Genomic DNA, 18,209 nt, shown 5'->3' with positions numbered 1-18,209 from the left:
TCTCTCCTTCTCCGGTGCTTGGACAGCTGAGGAGTTAACACTCAATTACGGTATACATTTTTCAAAGGTCTTGAATCACCGCAATCACAACAGGTCCTTGACCATACGTCATAACTACGCACAAAAATTATCAGGCTTACAGGCTCAGCAGTATGCAAGACTAGCAGCGGACAGATACACATACACACACACACGCACACGCACACGCACACACACACACACACACACACAGAAAAAAACGAGTTTTTTCTGCCATTATAAGACTTTTGCACAGTGCCCAAGTCAATTGAATGGGAAATATATGAAAAAAGTTTTTTTAATATGCAGCGCTCAAGCTAAAAAAATATCTACCTAATAAAAATGCCTGTCAGTCTGTGGATGTGCAGCCTCCTAGGCGGACCCTCGCATGAATGCATCCAAGTCTAATATCAACTTGCACTTTCCAAAAAGAAAGGGTTTGCTATGTGACCAGATTGGTCTTACCCTAAACTTGTCTTTACTTTCACCATATAATAAAGCTGGGTAAACACACACACACACCAAACATGATAATAACATCATCAAATTGTCTATCAACAGATGAAATGGGGGTGGCTCAGAGGTCCACCTGGCCTGCCCACCCCTCCTTTCCTCCTCCACCACCACCACCACCATGGCCCTGCTTTCTCCTCCTAGGCAATCATCCCCCTTCTCTTCCACCACAGCTCTTCTCCAGAACCATCTCCACACTCCTCCAAGACTACTTCATTGTTGGCCCTGGTACTGACACACAGCGGGATTTGAACCGGCCACCACACGCTGAGCGTCAATGTGGAAGACTCACCACCGCTCCACCAGAACACTCAGCGGTGTTCTCTGGCCGCTTATGATTTTTTCTTTTGGATGGGAGTGTTCAAAACTTGCATAGAATGTTAAATTCTGGTCTACAACCCACCACTAACCGCTGCTCCACCAAGTCTTTTTTTTTTTTCTGTACCATTTCAATATTTCCTTTGGCTCTTTGAATTTAAATAGCAACAGAACGTTTCAGACGAGCTTTGAACCCACAACCTTTGCAACAGCTCAATGCAGCACCAACCACTGAGCCACGACATCCTCTCTTACTCACCCCAACCAGTGTGTCTTTCACTCTCTCCTTTGGATGTTGGCTTTCAGAAATCAGACAGACAGATGCTGGGTTTGAACCCGCAACATTTGCATCATCATTAAGAAGACCTTACCACTGAACTCACAAGTCTTTTCACTTCTACCACCATCACTGAATTCTCAATATCTTATACGGATATTGGCGTTCAAAAGCAAGTCACGAATCCGCCGAGTTTCATTCATCCTTATTTTCCTGGGTGATAGTTCTAATAACGGGTGCTCTGATTGGGAGTTGAACCCATAAACCAGCGAATCTCCATGGCGCCATTTAGCCCATTAAGCCATCAGGTCAGGACGCCATTCCGGAACATCTGTGAGAGCTTCTCAAACGGTTCTGACGCTACTGCTAAACAACAAGCAGACGGCTTGGTGACGATGTGACCCCCCCCCCCCCGCTGTAACGGTCAACAACTAAAATTAGCTTTGGGCTGTTGTTAGTGTAAACTACTAATAAGACACGTTAGCCACTAACTAACGGGTCTGACCGTTTAGCCGAGCGGTTAGCGGTGTCGCCTTGTGGTGCAATACACCCCATATCGAATCCCGCACCGGGCAAGAAAATAACCGGTTACATTGGTGGCAGCGGTGGGATCCGGAAGTGTGCAGATCCTCAGAAGTCTCTTCGGAGCGCGGGAATAACAAGCGCGAGGGCGCGCTTCCGGGGAGGGTGACGACTTGTAAACCACTAATAAGAGACGTTAGCCCCTAGGTAACGGATTTGATCCTTTAGCCGAGCGGTTAGTGACGTCGCCTTGTGGTGCAGTACACCCGTGTCGAATCCCGCACCGGGCAAGAAAATAACCAGTTACATTAGCATCATAACAACCCGCGTCTAAAGCAGCTACGCTAAGAGTCGCTATTCCTATTATGAGTGTTTTTACCCTTATTTTACATGCAGTGTCGTATGTTTACTGCAACAGTACGTCCCACAACTTCCGTCTAGCGTGTGTCACACGCATATTCATTATGTATCCTAGCTCCGAAGTTACAGTCTCAAACAAGATCAACTCCCCAGTTTAGAACTTGACAAACCTCTCTGTAATCTTTTAAATCCTACTGCACTGATTGATTTGCGATTTCAAAACGGAATTTCAACGCGACTTCTCCATCGGCATAGTTTACATCAAGGTGAACCTGTTTGCCTTTCCCCAAATCCAGCCGTAGGAGCAAAGGGGCGAGATCAGGTATGCGACTCGTCTCCTGGGCTTCTCCTGCAGTCTGCGATGGAGGACGGACTGTCAAAAGACAATGATTTAGTTTCCACGGTCTGTTTCCTGTGTCCTCCGCTCAAACCTGCGGGGAGAGAGCGCGTGTCCACTGGGGGGAAGGGCTGCAAGGGACCGTTTGAAGTATTTGACGGGTTTATGAATTGCAGCTGGACGTGTATACCTGCACCCTAGTCTGCTCTGCAGATGACTGGCTTTATAAATTACAGATTTGCACACACACACACACACACACACACACACACACACAGCCTGTTTGATCTCTCCGGCGGACGACCATTACACACACTTACTACATATCATAAACACAAACACACATGGCCAAAGCTCCAACGACTTGAATAATGCATGTACTCAAAGTTGTCAGTGCTACTTTGCACAACATCTAACCTCTCTGGGAAAAATGTCTCGTGATAGGGTAGGGCACATGCATCAAAACGGCTTCTACAAATCCTCCCTTCAGTTCAGTGCATGATGACGGTGAATGATGGCGCTGCAGTCATTACTAATGAAACGACATCCCAGCTTTTGATTGGTCCCCCATCTTTTATTTGTGCGGAGCGGACATAACAAGCATTAATAAACGCTTGTTACAGATCTCGTAAATGGTTACGGCTGGCAGCATGCACTGGGTCGTAATCCAGTGTTAGTGGTCCGCTGAGGTCAATGTGTGTGCTAACTAGCACAGTCCAGAGGGCACTGACAGGTCACATGCACACACAAGCAACGGTCGGTTGAGATCTTGCGTCTTTGTGAGGGTGATTTGATTAGTGGGGGGGCCTCCCTCCAATATGCACACAGTGCGTGCACGCACATGTACAGTATATGTGCATCACATGTGGCCGCATGGGCCCTGAAACACACACAGACACCTGCAAGAGTTCATATTGACACACGTGAACACACAGAGACCCATGCTAGCTTTGCTTTTTCCTTTTGAGGCCTTTTACATACACTTGATGGGACCACTCCCTCTTTAATCACACACACACACACACACACACACACACTTTTTTATTTTTATTTTATTCCTAGTTTTTCCCCTTATCCCACCCGATTAACCCAATGGCATATGGCCGGAACTCTTGTCAAATACCTCCCCTGGCTCACGTTTCCGCAGGAAGGAGATAGTCCTAACACCAGCTTCCTTCAAACTCGGGTAGGCTGCTCTCGCTATTTTACACGCTGAAGCCTCGCATGGACTGCATTACCTTCAGGCCGCGAAGGAGACGCAGGGAGAAAGCTTTCGATTGCTTGGCTGCAGGCGCCCCAGATGGGCCAGAGGGGTCGCTGGAGAACGACGAGTCCCCAAACACTACACCGATCTACACCCATTATCCCTCAAGTAAGGGTGGCCTAATGAAGGCCGTACACCGTGGACGCTCTGGCCGTGACCGGCTATGGTGAGTCTGGGATACGAACCTCCCAGCCACATGACGAGCGGACTGCAAGAATGGCGGTTTCGTCCGCTCGGCCATCAGAGCGGCCCTCACATACACACTTCCTGACCCAAGAGGCCAGGTTGCAACCCCAGGGTTGACCTGGGAAAGATGGGCTGGTCTGAAATGCCATTTATTTCCTCAGTTGCAGTAATCCCCCACCCCCAACTTCTGTTCTTTGAGTGTCTCTTTAAAGGTGACGTGGGTAAATCTACTCGAACCCTGAGCTCATGGTCAGCAGAGTTAATAATTGCAGCAAATCAGAGGAAGCAAAACTCTGTTGAGTAGGTGGTCAAACAACACCAAAGCCAGCCCAGAGGGACCAGCTCCTGTCTTCCTGAATGAATGCGGAGGTCAGAGGAGTGGAGTCATACACTTTGTCTGAATCAGAGCCACTTAGTCACCTCTGCTAATAGTTACTGCTCATATGATGCTTCAGGAGAGCCAGCATCTCTACACATAACACTTACATGTCCCTCCGGGTTTTTCTTCAAGCCTGACCTCTCTCTGTCTCTCTGTCACTTCGATCTCTCTTTCCTTCAAGGCTAAAACCTCACTTTCTCATCCTGCCAATCTATTCACGACTCTTCCCCCCCCCCCCCATGCCTTTAATCTCTCCATCTCACGTATAGCTTCCAAGCTGGCCAATTCTCATGCCAGGCTCAGCCCTCCCCTCCTCCTCCTCCCCTCACACCGCTTCCTGTCTTCTCTTTGACCTCATACGTCTCTCTCACTCTCCCTCTCTCTCTCTGTCCCTCCCTCCCTCTCTCTCTCTCTGAGTTTCAGTTTCTGTCCCCCTCCCGCTCTCTTTCTGTCTTTCCCAAACTCTCTCGTCCTACCTCTCTCTGTCTATCTTTCCCCTCTCTTTCCCCGTCTCTCTTCCTCTCCTCCTCCCACCTCTCTGGCCTCTATCTCTCTCCCCCATACATCTCCCTCTCCATCTCTTGCTCCATCTCTGTCTCTCTTTGACCTTCTCTCTTTCTCTTTCTTTCTCTCTGTCTTCTACCTTATTTGGTTGGTGAAACGTTCCACAAATCAGTCGTTTTCTTCTTTCTTCCCCCATTTCCCCCCCCCCCCATTTCATTGTCTGTCAGGTGTGTTTGGCTTCATGTTTCCAGCAAAACCTTCCTTCCCTCCCCAAGTCCTGTCCTCCGACTCCCTCCTCTTCCTCACGTCTCTCACCCAATGCTGTTTCCCATCTTCACCCTCCCCTGCCTCCCCTCTCTTAGCTCACCCTCCTCACCTCTCTCTCTCCTGTTCCAGGAGGTTGGTGAAGTCGTCGCTCTTGTTCATGTAGTCGACGTGCTTGCGTTTCTCCGTGTCCAGCTCCTGCACGGTGCGGCGGTGGCACTTCTCCGCCAGCAGCAACTGACCCAGCATGCGCCGGTACGTCTCCTTGTGCTTCTCCTGCAGTCGCTCCAGCTGAAGGAGGTGCAGACACACACACACACACACATGCAGAACATAATGTTACCTGTAACATAGACTATATGAATGATGGACTTTACCAATTCTCCTTTTTAACTTTGAATGTGTTTCGGTAGATTGATGTTTTTCTGTGCTTCCTTCAGCCGGGCAGGACTGACTAAAAAGTGACCTTTCTTTTGCAGTAGCAACCTGGGAGACACATGGACACCTGTAATATTTCACTTTTAGTCACTAAGCAACTTCCGGGCTTGCAACAGGCAGTACAACAGCTTCTCTGTCAAAAATTCATCCCCACCCTGAGACAAACGTTCCAGGTTTTTCCACTGATAAGAGATTAGTTATCAATAAAATACTTTGGCCAGTGTTTCTGAGTTCTGTCGATACCCACGTGCAAGAAAAGTCCAAGTCGAGTTCAAGACAGTACACCAACCATGCAGTTGTCAGATTTCTGATATCCGATGATGAAATAATACGATTCCTGCAGCAATGACACGTTTCTGATTTAACTTTCCTGGTGCTTTATGGGTTGAGTGGTTTTCAAACCCATTCAAATTTAAATGTGCAATAGAAAACACAGTGAGAAAAGAAAAATGCATAGCGTAGCAGTCTATTCCGTTGCCTACCAACACAGGGATCGCCTGTTTGAATCCCTGTGTGACTTCCGGCTGGGTAGGTGTCCCTACATACATAATTGGCCATGTCTGAGGGTGGGAAGCCGGATGTGGTCTTGGTCGCTGCACTAGTGTCTCCTGTGGTCGGTCAGGGCGCCTGTTTGGGGGGGAGGGGAACTGGGAGGAATAGCATGATCCTCCCACGCGCTACATCCCCCTGGTGAAACTCCCCACTGTCAGGTGAAAAGAAGCGGCTGGTGACTCCACATGTATCGGAGGAGGCACGTGGTAGTCTGCAGCCCTCCCCGGATCAGCAGAGGGGGTGGAGCAGTGACCGGGACGGCTCGGGAGAGTGGGGTAATTGGCCAAGTACAATTTGGGAGAAAAAGGGAGAAACCCCCCCCCCCCCAAAAAAAAACTTCATCTGACAGCAGTGACATGGACATTGAACGACTAACCTCCAGCACAGGCCTGTGATGGAGATTGTGGCCGTGCTGCTTTGTGCCAGTGATAAGACTGTCCCTCTGCAGGGCCTGCAGGGCTGGACCAGGCACTGCCGAACCGTAGCGTGACTCCAAGGCCTCTGGGCGAGTCTGTTTGGACTTCAGCAAGCGAATGACATCTTCTCTGGCCTGGAAATGCCGAGACATGAGAAATGCAGTTACACAAAACATACTGCGTACTGTCAAGCCATTCCTGCAGCAGACGTGTCAAGAGAAACACAGGCTCCGCTGTCCAGAAACACACACATACGACTGCAATGAGCGATGCAATGTGTGTAAAAGTTGTGTTGCGTTGGCCAACTTGATGTGTTGCAGCACATTATCGTCAGCGCTTTATTTTTGCCATCGCACTCTCCATAAATGCACGTGTTTATACACATAATAACCTCTTTCATAGGGTGTTTATTAAGTGATTCACTGGCTGTGTAGTTCATTCACCCTCGTATGAGCCAAATCTAGAGTCTAGATCAGTGCCTCGGCTCAGAGTCACTCAGTAAACACGCGCTTTAACCGTACGCTTGGCTGGTCTACCCGATTTGCTTCACTGCCATCTTCAACCACTAGATAGAGCCATGGCGTTATAGTGGGGCTATAGTAGAAATTACAGGCCTACTCAGTCCAAAGCAAACATCGCCACGGTTTCCTCTCAGACCAACCCTGCATTTTCACAATTCATATCGCCGGCTGCATTTTGCTCCGCTCAGTGTTGCAGTTCACCTCATAAAGTTTATAGTAGGTTAGAGGTCAACAAGGGTTGCCAAGTAGCAATGCTGATTTGGGGCCATTTCTGCACTTGTCCCAGAATTAGAAATGGTTGGGACAGACAGATGGAAAAATTGTCCCCTCGCCAGTACTCAAGGACATTTTCAACCACAAATGCAAAGAAAACCAACACTCAAATCAACCAGCAGAGGGAACCAGAGTAGTAGGGTAGATCAATCAATCAACCAATCAATCAATCAGTCAAGTTGCATTTTATATAGATAGTGAAGTTGTATGTCATAGGCATGAGGATGATTTGCTCACATACACACACACACACACAGGATGTAAGGAGCGAGAGGAGATTCCTCCTGACAAAGAAAGTGACCACTGCACCTGAACCTCTCCCTCCATGACCCCCAGCAGCTTCAGCAGGTCTGCTTTAGACAGGTCCATAATGGCCGGCCTTTGTATTTCAGCCTCTGTGGAGTCCAAGGGTAACTTCTCTTTGCCAGAGATCACCTCCAGCGCGAGCTTTTCCTCATCCTCCATCTGGTGAGCTTTGACCTTCAGGCTCTTTATGGGTAAGACCACTTCCTGTTCTTGGCCGATGTCATCGTTGCCCTGGGGGACCCCGAGCACGTCGTCGGCCGGGGTCTCCACCCCGCTGCTGTTGGACCTCATCCTCTACCTGGACAGACAAGCAAACAGCCATGATTTTTTTTCTAGTTATTATTAAATTAAATTCATTATTTAAATGAACTAAAAATGATTTAAATAATAGTTAATCAATAATAATTAATAAATAATTGAATAATTATTATTAAATAATAAAAATAATACTTAATAATTCAGTAATAATAATTTATTTAATCATTTAAATTAATTTCTTCATTATTATTTATTACCATTATTGTCATTATTATTATTATTGTTATTATTGTCATTATTATTATTATTTAAAACGACAATCTCTAGGATTTTTCACAGTCTTCAAACCAGTGATGTGCTGCTCTCAAAGGAGAAGATAAAGGTCTTGCTGGTACACAATATGTCCTGTAATGGCTTTTCCCATTTTATGCATTTCAGTGCATTTTGTTTTTGTTTTTGTTTTTTGTTTTTTTAGTTTGTTTGTTTGTTTTTTTTTTCTCCATTTCATTGTGTTCGAAAAGGTGTCATCTGAAGACTGTTATGTTCATCTTCGGCTAGCGTGCCGCTCTTGCGGAGCGGAGAGAGAGAAAATGAGAGAGAGTGAAAGTGAGAGAAATTGGGGGGGGGGGACAGAAAAAGAAAATAAATGCAACATACTGTTCTCATACTGCAAAGCCAACATTTACAGTGAGTTGAATGACTTTGGCTGTAAGTATCCCTCATATCACACAGCTCCCCCCTGTCTTTCTGACCCACTTCCATCCAATAACACCCAGACAGAATTAGACCTACAGGAGAATGTAGAAATGGCTGGCACAGGATATAAGATCAGCTCGAAGACTGCTCGGTACCCCATATCTAACATTTGTCATGTCCCTAATCTGTCTGCAAAGGGCAAAACACCCAAGACGCCTAATCAACCAACACTGTGGGTGCGTGTGTGGGTGTGTGTGTGTGTGTGTGTGTGTGTGTGTGTGTGTGTGTGTGTGTGTGTGTGTGTGTGTGTGTGTGTTGTCTAACTGTTTGCATGCACATTGCATGTGTGTGTGTGGGTGGGTGTGTGCATTCCTGACATGTCCCGCTCTTTCACAATGGTTGCATATCTCAGACCTAATGCTGACAGTCTGGAAAAGCTCGCACATTTGTGAGAGTCGTGGCTGCTCGGTCCTCTTGCTAATATTAAAACTCTTAAGGCAAATCCAAGGTAGAACAGAGTAGGAAGACAAATTCAGATGAGTTTGTAAATTTAATCTTGTTGTTTTGTTGTTGTTTTTTTTTTACCAACACCACTCATGCTGATGTGACCTGCAACACAGTTGAAATAGAGCCGACAGCAGTCAACAGTCAGTTGTGTGTGTGTGTGTGTGTGTGTGTGTGCACATGCAAGTGGGCACGTAAGCCTCCTTTATTGCTTTAGTGTCTAACAACAGCCGTGGGACAGCGAGCAAGTGTTTTCTGTGTGATGGGTTACAGATATGACATCAACAGGCTCTGTAATCACAAACAGACTTTGGTATTGGCTGCTGGTGATCGAACACCCATACCCAAATTCCCATCTGCACCTCCCTGTGTGATGTCATAGCACCTCTGCCCCCTTATTCATGCAACGAGACAGCCTCGACAGCATAATCGAACTGTCATGCGTTCGCTATTAGGCATGCATACCGTGCACGTATGCACACACACATACACACACACACAGACACACACACACACACACACACACACAGACTAATCATATGCACATAATGCATATTATGTTCACTACATGAGCATGCACATGTGCACACAGAAATATAAGACACCTAGAAATCCCAAATGTACATCTAAGATGATCATACACACACACACACACACACACACACACACACACACACACACACACACACACACACACACACACACACACACACAGCGACCCGTCACCTTAGCATAACAATTTCTCCTTGAGACCCTTAAAAAGCAATGCGTTCTGGGAGCCCCCCCCCCCCAGTCGAACACAGGGCCTGTGAACATCAATAACCTCATGAATCATAGTAAATAGATTAAAACAAGATGTTCAATATGCACTAGCTGTCAAAGAAGGGGCGGTAGGCTCTCTATACGCGATATACAGGGCTTTGGCAGCCAGTTCATTGAAGGTTTCAGTTCACGTCCCCCCGAAAATGTTTATCTTCTTATGCAGTAGTGGTCTGCACAGCTCAGACCCGGTGACTTCCAATGATGCCTGAAACCAATCTCTTTGAATCCCACCAGTTTCCAGGAAAAGGGCCCAAGCACATTAAAGGGAAGAAGATAGCACTGGCTGAATCTTTCTACTTTAGAAGATGGAGGGGGCGGCGGGGGGCGGGGGGGAGGGGGGGTCGCTGAAAAACATACAAAGAACATTCCTTATCTTAGTTTTGAAAGTTCAATGAGTTTATGCTGGCTCCATGGAGAGGTGGTTTTTGGCTGGGGATCAACTTCAATGCCCTTCCTCCTGTCCTCGACTATTAGTGGGGAATGTGAGCTGCAAACCACTGAGTCAAGAGCAGCAGCCTGCACGAGCGCTACACCGCTCAGCCGGTGCCAGAGTCTGAGGGCATTAAATGGGGCGCAACTGGGGCACAGGGGCAGTTAAATGTGTGTGGTACAGTACGTGGCTCGGGCAGCTGGATGGGATACCAGCGGAACGGCTGATACTGCACTAGACACCCGGCGATTTATTAATAGCTTCTGGATCAGCGGCATCAAACTCCCAACTCAACTGGACGTCTGTTTCGGTTTCGGCAAGCGGCCGCGTCCGTGTGTGTGCAGTTCCAGTCGAGGGATGTGTGGATGTGAAGCGACAAAATGATTAACCGGCCGATCCCCCCGAGCAGAGAGGCATCTCGGGGAAATGCAGGGGTTAAACTAGTGCCATACTTCAAAACTAACCGCCCGAATGTGTTTAGATGGAAGGGCAGCGGTGGAGCGAGGAGGAGACGAGGAAGGTCAAGGCCGGTCCCCGACTCTGCGCGGGTTGGTTCCAGCCGCTCAGAAAACGCAGACATGTTGATGTATTGTATTGCTGAGGCTTGACGCGTCTGAGGTCAGCTTACTCAGCGTTACAGACGGTTTTGTCTGTCAGAGTGTCATGTATGTAGGGGCATCCGGGTGGCTACCAACATGGGGCTCGCCGGTTCGAATCCCCGTGTTGACTCCGGCTTGGTCGGGCGTTCCTACAGACACAATTGGCCGTGTCTGCGGGTGGGAAGCCGGATATGGGTATGTGTCCTGGTTGCTGCACTAGCGACTCCTCTGGTTGGCCGGGGCGCCTGTTCATGGGGGAGGGGGAACTGGGGGGAATAGCGTGATCCTCCCATGCACTATGTCCCCCTGGTGAAACTCCTCAATGTCAGGTGAAAAGAAGCAGCTGGCGACTCCACGCGTGTCAGAGGAGGGATGTGGTAGTCTGCAGCCCTCCCCGGATCGGCAGAGGGGGTGGGGCAACGACCGGGATGGCTCGGAAGAGTGGGGTAATTGGTCGGGTACAATTTGGGAGGAAAAAAGGGGAGGGGGGGAGAATGTCATATATATGTATGCATGTAGTTGTACCGATGTATCGGCGTATTGATGTATAAATGTTAATTTGCATGGAGACAAACTTGTACATATTTCGGTGTACAGGCTGTGGCAGCAAAGGACACTAACGAACCTGTGCCCCGCAAAAAAGATGGGCTCCAAAACAATCTGTCACTTTGCCGAGCGAGTTTTCCTCCCCGAGATAGTTTTCCGAATCAAGGTGATGCAACCCTCTGTGACCCAAACAAGCTCGGCTGTCCTCCTCATCAGCCGTGTACGTCATTTAGATTGGGACGAATATCTTTGTCCTAACGTGTGGTCCTAAAATGAGGGGAACTTTAGGTTCCCGCTTTACATCATTACGCAAAATAATCTGTGCAGCCATGTCGTACCCCAGCAGCAATTATTCATATTGATAGCTTCATCCTTTAAGTCCAACTTTCTTGTGGGCTGAGGTGAACTAGATCAACGACTGGGCGCATTTAAAGCCCAGCCATTCATGCGAATAACCCATTACTTAAATTCAATTGACCCCAAATGATAAGAAGACCTCTCAGTACCCCCCCCCCCTTTTAACAAATTTGTGCCTCTCTATTAGTTTTAAACACCGTCTTCCACGCTTCCCCCACTACCCACTACGCCAATTGAGTTATCATCGCGATCTCGGTTGTCTTGAATCCTCCAGATGTCCAAATGGGGATTCCAGAACCACGTGTCCCGCAATCCAGCCTCGCATTTACCATTCCCACCGGACTTCATGGAAGATAAAGCGGGGTTGGCAGACAATGAGGCTAACGCTAAGGCCGGTGCCAACCCGCAGAATACCCACACAAATCCACAGCATCCGAGCCATCCCAGGAATGTTTTTGATTACCCAACATCCAATGCACGGTGCTCTCTGATGTGAAATAGGGCCCTAATACCCTGCAAGGCCCCACTCAAGGCCCGGGCCTAAATTTAAAATGAGACCCCAAGCCTGCCCCCACGGCTTTGGGCAAGGCCAGTCCCTGTCCGCCCGGTCCAGCTGTCACACAGGGGTATTTATAGCATCCCTGCAAAACACGTGCCTCTATTCTGAAGTAGAAGTAAATAGAGACTATAACATTTTGTCACCATGTCAGCATGTTAGCTGATGCCATTTTGACATGGCAGTCAAAGGCTATTTCATAATTGAAAAATACATTGCAGTTTAATACCTCCCAAATCGGTATCTATTACACCACCTGCACATTTCATCACGCGATGGCACGTCACACCGTAAGTGACAGATGGATTTCTTTGCTTCTCCGTTAAGGCAGATTCACGTGCACGTAGCGTTGGGCTAAGTTTAACTAGCGTATAGATTCTCGGTTTAGATGCTGGGCGTTACGTGTGTGTATATTTCAGCTGCAGAGTTGTGAAATTTAACCATACCAGTGGGTCGAACTGACAACAGGCAGTGACACCTAAACGATGTTGTTATTTTTGTTTGTGTGTGTAAAAATCTTTTCGCCCACTGAAATTCGGCTGCCCTACTGCTGAGTGGCTCTGCAAGCCTGCTCCTCTGACATGTACAGAGATATATATGTGTTTATGTGTGTGTGGGTGTCTGTCTCGTATGTTGGGCTACATGTGGGGGTGTGACACAGATGAGAGATGAGGAACACCAGTGGCAAACAATCCGGCGGCCCTTTCACCGAGTGTGGAAGAATAAATGGTTTAATTGGGTGAGTCTGATTTATCCGCGCCATGAATCCAACATGACTAAATAAGGAGCGGGAGATGCTCCTTTGCACGCAAGAGTTTGGCAACTTGTTACGCCAGAGGACGCTGATAAAATGCAGCGAGCTTGAGAGGCTCTTCAGTCCTGACTTAGGAAAACACCGCGTCCCGCCAAGACATGAGAATTTCAATGGAAGCCGGAGTCATGGATGAAATTTGCGGAACCCAAACTCAGTCTGGCTGCTATTGAAAGCTATGTCAGGACCTCTTTTCCCCTGTGAAGGACGAACCCGTTCAACCTAGACTGCCAGTGACCCTTGAGGGTCAGATATTACATAACAGTCGTGTTCCAGGAAAGTAAAGATAAGCAGCGGAGGCTGCATTTCTCTGTTCAGACGGCTATGCCAATTTAGTAAATCCTGAACTCGGCCATTGTGCCACAGTTGAAAACCCCTTATGAAGCATGGCCTAGTTCACTTATCACTGTATGTCCGGCCACTTACAGTTCCTCCTACTGTAGTGATCCTTTCTATTAATATCAAATGCAGCCAGTATCACTGGAGTCTGATGTGCCATGTTAGGCAGAATGTCGGTACAGGTGGTGGGTTTCATCCCCTGGTATCCCGCTCATGTACCGCTAACATGATCCCTCCATTGGAGCTGTGCTGTAGCTGCAGCAGGTAAGGTTTCTCTGGGCAAGGGGAACTGAGGCAACGCTCTATATATCAACGCCAACACATTGTAAAGCCTTGCAATTTAGTACAGAGGAAGGGAAACAAACTCGCCCTTTTCTACCCCTAGCGGGTAGTGGCTCAATTCACGCAATCCCACGATGAGCCAGTTAGGATTTATGACAACTTTGGGATGTTGTGGTTATAAACACATCACTTCACAAAGTTCTAGATGTTTACTCTGAATGTTTTACGATGACTTGTCCTCACACAAAGCGCGAAGGCAATCAAAGATTTTTTTTACAAGTTTTAACGGCTTATTGGGTCATTGGCCTTGGCATGGCATTGCCTCTGTGCGGAGACAGGGTCATGCAATATGTGTTCAGTATCACACAACGTGGCAACCAGAAAAGCATCCAGCGACACTGTTCCTCACCATACGACTAGGTGCAGGCAGAATATCGGCCACACCAGTCCATAAAATTGTAAGACTATGAATCATAGCCATGGTCATACTCATACATTATTAGTAATATTTCCATATTAGGAGAAGTCGAGACCATAACAGTTGTTTTGGGTCTCAGACATTTACAGTTGTGACTTCAAACAGGTTGCAACAGCTTTTATTTGAAATATCCAGAGAGCGGGTCAGAGCGTCGGCATCTTGACCGCTTGACTTTTCCAGCACTAAATTACTCTGGATGCGTGACGTTACTCCATATCATCTTTACGGCATGAAGATCATGAAAGGGATCAAGTGCAGGCCGGCCTATGAATAGGCGCAGCAACCAGGACATATGGATGAAGCAGACTCAAATGTGGCCAGCCACTTGCCTGAAGTCTCTTGTCTAAATGCCGACTAGATCAATAGGGAATTCCACAGATTCACATTCCTGTCCGAGCAGGGGGTCCTATACTCTCTCACAGCAAGAATTTTAGCAATCTGCATGAGAACAAGCAGTTTGAATCCCAGTGTAGTACACCGAAGAGACTGTTTGGTCGGACTGTTTGGTATGGTGATGTCAGCTAATAGAGTTTACACAGTCAAAGTTTACACAGTGGCTCAAAGCTGTATCTCTATTACGCTCTCGAAGGAAAATGCATCTATCTGACAACTGCGTGGTGCACAATAGGGGTGGGAATCCCAGAGTAACTCGCGATACGATACCGTCACGATACATTGCCCGCGATAATGATGGAATCGCGATACCTCGATACTCGACTGATTGCAAGACGATCATCATACATCATGAAATCTGTGTAACCGAAGAAGAAAAAAATAGCCCCAAAAAAGGCAAAAAGCAGGAATTATGTATTTATTCACTGCACTGTGGTGTCAGTTTCACAGAATTTGACAACTGAGAGGAAATTATGTCCAACAAAGTGCGTAGTAGCTTAGCTTAGTCCCTCTTTAACACACATGCACACACACTGCAACTTGTCCACATGTGCCATCCTCCAATGTTACTGTTGTTTGATTTTATTGATAACTATCAATAAAGTTGGAAAAAGTGATCACGGGGGAAAAAAACGTTTTAATAAAGATATCGATATTTGGCGCCGATGTCTCGATAACGTGCTGTAAAAAGGAAATATTACGATATGTTTCAGTATTTATATTTTGTCCCACCCCTAGTGCACAAGGGCCTGAGAATATTACCATGTGTGCTGCACACTGATGACTTCAGAGTAAAATGCATTGGTGAATGAGACAAGAAGATGCAGCGGGGAATATAAAACGGCAGGCGACTTGAAGAGCTATCGATCAGCTCCATGAGAAAGCGGCTGGTCTTCGACACTAGATGAAAACCAGCCAGGTGGACGGGTTATCTAGTCTGCAAGAGTTTTCGGTATACATACATACTATGCTGGCTAGTCCCTCCAAACTGATGACATCACTGGACAGATGGAACTCTTTAGCTAGATGTCATCACATGCCCGTCCACTGGAAGAGTCGTGATGATGTCACTTCCCCCTGAGAACCAGGAAGGAAGGACGGGAGGAAGGGAAGGAAAGGGATGGAGGGTGGGAACCTGGATGAGATCCGTGCTCTCTCTAGCCAAACTGTCCTCCATCGCAAGGCAAAAGTAGTGACTTTCTACTCGGAAAGGTGCAATGTGTGATTATGTGTGCTGCAGGGAGCGAGACAGGCGGACAGAAAAATGAGAGTAGGGGAGTAAGATGGAGAGGCAGAGTACGAAATAGAGATAGAGAGAGAGTGTGCACGTGCAAAGGTTTGCTGGCATGGGTTGGAGGGGACCTCACAAAGGAAACCAGTTATCCTATTATACGATGATAAAGCTGTGAAGCATTTGCACCATTCGTAGCCTCCCTATTTGGACATCAGGAATGAACAAAGGGCCTTACCAGTCATAATGTTGTAACACTGGAAGACCGATATAATCTTCGTATTAATTTGGAGAATGCCAGTTGGTCTTTCACGTGAGCCAGATCTGTCCATATAGTAAGTGGCTGTGCCGAGGCACATTGTACCCTGGATATCAAATAGTAGAGGGAAGATCTTGGGTTACCATGGCGTTTTAAAGCTTATTTATAAACCAAGGCAACCCGAGTCACAAGTGCCACTGTTCTCCGTATTAACCAAATGCATCTTAACTGCATTTTTGGCATTCATGACCAGAGGCACTTATACGACTGGGCAGCGCATGTGTCAGTGACAGCTGTTGTGGAGGCCCACCAGGGCCATAGGGTCTACAGACACCCGCCACTGGCAGCATGCAGTGACGGGCTCCACCCTCCTCTGTGATCTTTCTTTTCATTTTACTAAACCTTTCTTCAACCCCCGGTAAGCCACAATAGGACGGAAGTCGCTTTTTAAAAAAAAATAGATTTAAATAGATACAGCCCAGAAGCCAGCATCAACCAAACCAACTTTCAGCAATGCATGTGAGCAAAAACAAAAATCAGTTGAAAATAATATTGAAGGTCGGTCTGTGTTGTGGCCCATGCCTGACCCTAATGCAGGCGTAAGTGCACACACATATGTATAAACATCAAGTCTGATAAAAGACGCAGACCCATAGTGCACGTCTGCATGCACGCACACAAACACGCACACCCATGCACGCACAACCTTACAGTGCATGAGGTAAGGACGAGTGAGTCATTGAGGGGATAAGGTGCAGCGGACAGGCTGGGCGACGCGGCGACTCGGAGAAAGACGAAGCGATGTTGTTTCAAGAGAAAGCACAATGCAAACTGATTGCATTGTGCTTTCTCGAGACACTCTCGACAACGTCTCAGTGACAACTTCCTCTGCCTTTATTCATCCTTTTTCAAACCAGCAAGCTTTGTATATACCCGGCTACTGACAGCCATTTAAACACAAAACCAAAAAAAACATGCACGGCGCAGCGGCAGCTCCCGCTGAGACACAGCATGGCAGCATCTCAGCCCAAGCAAGGTATAAAAAAAAAGCTGTTTGTCGAGCACCGGGTATCCATTCACACCGCTTTATGCTGTCAGCTGAGCACGCGGGAACAGCTAACCATTGCAGCACAGCGCTAGGTATCTCTTCCCACAATCACATTCCAGGCTCCGGAGCTAAACCTACATCTCACCGCTCAGCTATGTCCCTATCGCTCGCCCCATCAAAAAATAACTGACGTGATGCAAGCGCAAAATCATCTCACGAGCAAAGCCAATGACACAATTAGTGCAACTCGAATCCACTACGAGGCCGCTTTAGCGAAACGTCCCCGCTTATTTGGTAGGCGTCACCGCGGCTGTTTTGGGGTTTAATCTGGGGTCTGCGTTACGGAGATAAGGATGACTCATTGACAAATTGGAGCCGATAGCCGTCCAAATGACGTTTTACAAAGGGAGATTGTGCAGCGAAGCCGGATCACCTTTGATTAGGTATGGGAATGAACAGAGGCTCTAATGACCTCCATGCCAAAGGCTGCAACGTGCCAAAACCTCCCTCCTAAAAAAAGTTGGATGGCACTCAAAAGCAGAAACAGGTCCAAAAAAAAAAAAGTTAGTGAGTGATAGCCCCACTATTTATACTTGTGTTTATGGTAATATTTCTGAGATCACAGTGACACGGTCCACATGAGAGCGAGAGAGAGAGAGAGAGAGAGAGAGAGAGAGAGAGAGAGAGAGAGAGAGAGAGAGAGAGAGAGAGAGAGAGAGAGAGAGAGAGAGAGAGAGAGAGAGAGAGAGAGAGAGAGAGAGAGAGAGAGAGCTGTTCCACATTAGCAACTGGACACAGACTGATGGGTAGACCCAACAAAAGGGATTTTTGACAGTAACTTATGCCCGCCATGGGCCGCCGCTCTGAAAGTGAGATATATTGCACATTTTCTTCTTGGCTCAGTGGGGTCTGGTTGATGTGTGCCTTTACAGATGGATGGCGACAAGCAGGATCAATGTGTGTTCTCCAACATGCATCATTACAATCCACAAATATCCAGATTCACAGATGCCTTTCTACAGCAAGAAACTGCTTTCAAAGCTTTTTTTTTACTTGTTTTGGACTGCGGGTGTGTTGGGAGGGGGGGGGTGCAGTGTGGGTATGATGGTAATTAGGGTTAAAGTTGGCAGCCGCTGGTGAACTGTGGAGAAA

The 18,209-nt window shown here is 47.4% G+C and overlaps 1 protein-coding gene across 1 annotated transcript in view; it reads right to left on the bottom strand.

Moving 5' to 3' along the window:
* LOC130126421 (filamin-A-interacting protein 1-like) overlaps positions 1–18,209 on the bottom strand; it is a 28,915-nt gene that overhangs the window by 9,613 nt on the left and 1,093 nt on the right. Inside the window, exons 2-4 of the mRNA XM_056295932.1 lie at positions 7,452–7,746; positions 6,309–6,482; positions 5,055–5,233 (exon numbers count right to left, since the gene is read on the bottom strand). Of these exons, the coding sequence (XP_056151907.1) occupies positions 5,055–5,233; positions 6,309–6,482; positions 7,452–7,739 (641 nt within the window). The 5' untranslated portion in view covers positions 7,740–7,746. The remainder of the gene's footprint in view (positions 1–5,054; positions 5,234–6,308; positions 6,483–7,451; positions 7,747–18,209) is intronic.

The sequence above is a fragment of the Lampris incognitus genome, chromosome 16 (genome assembly GCF_029633865.1).
Source record: "Lampris incognitus isolate fLamInc1 chromosome 16, fLamInc1.hap2, whole genome shotgun sequence".
NCBI classification, from domain to species: domain Eukaryota; kingdom Metazoa; phylum Chordata; class Actinopteri; order Lampriformes; family Lampridae; genus Lampris; species Lampris incognitus.
This window is presented reverse-complemented; position numbering and strand designations above follow the sequence as displayed.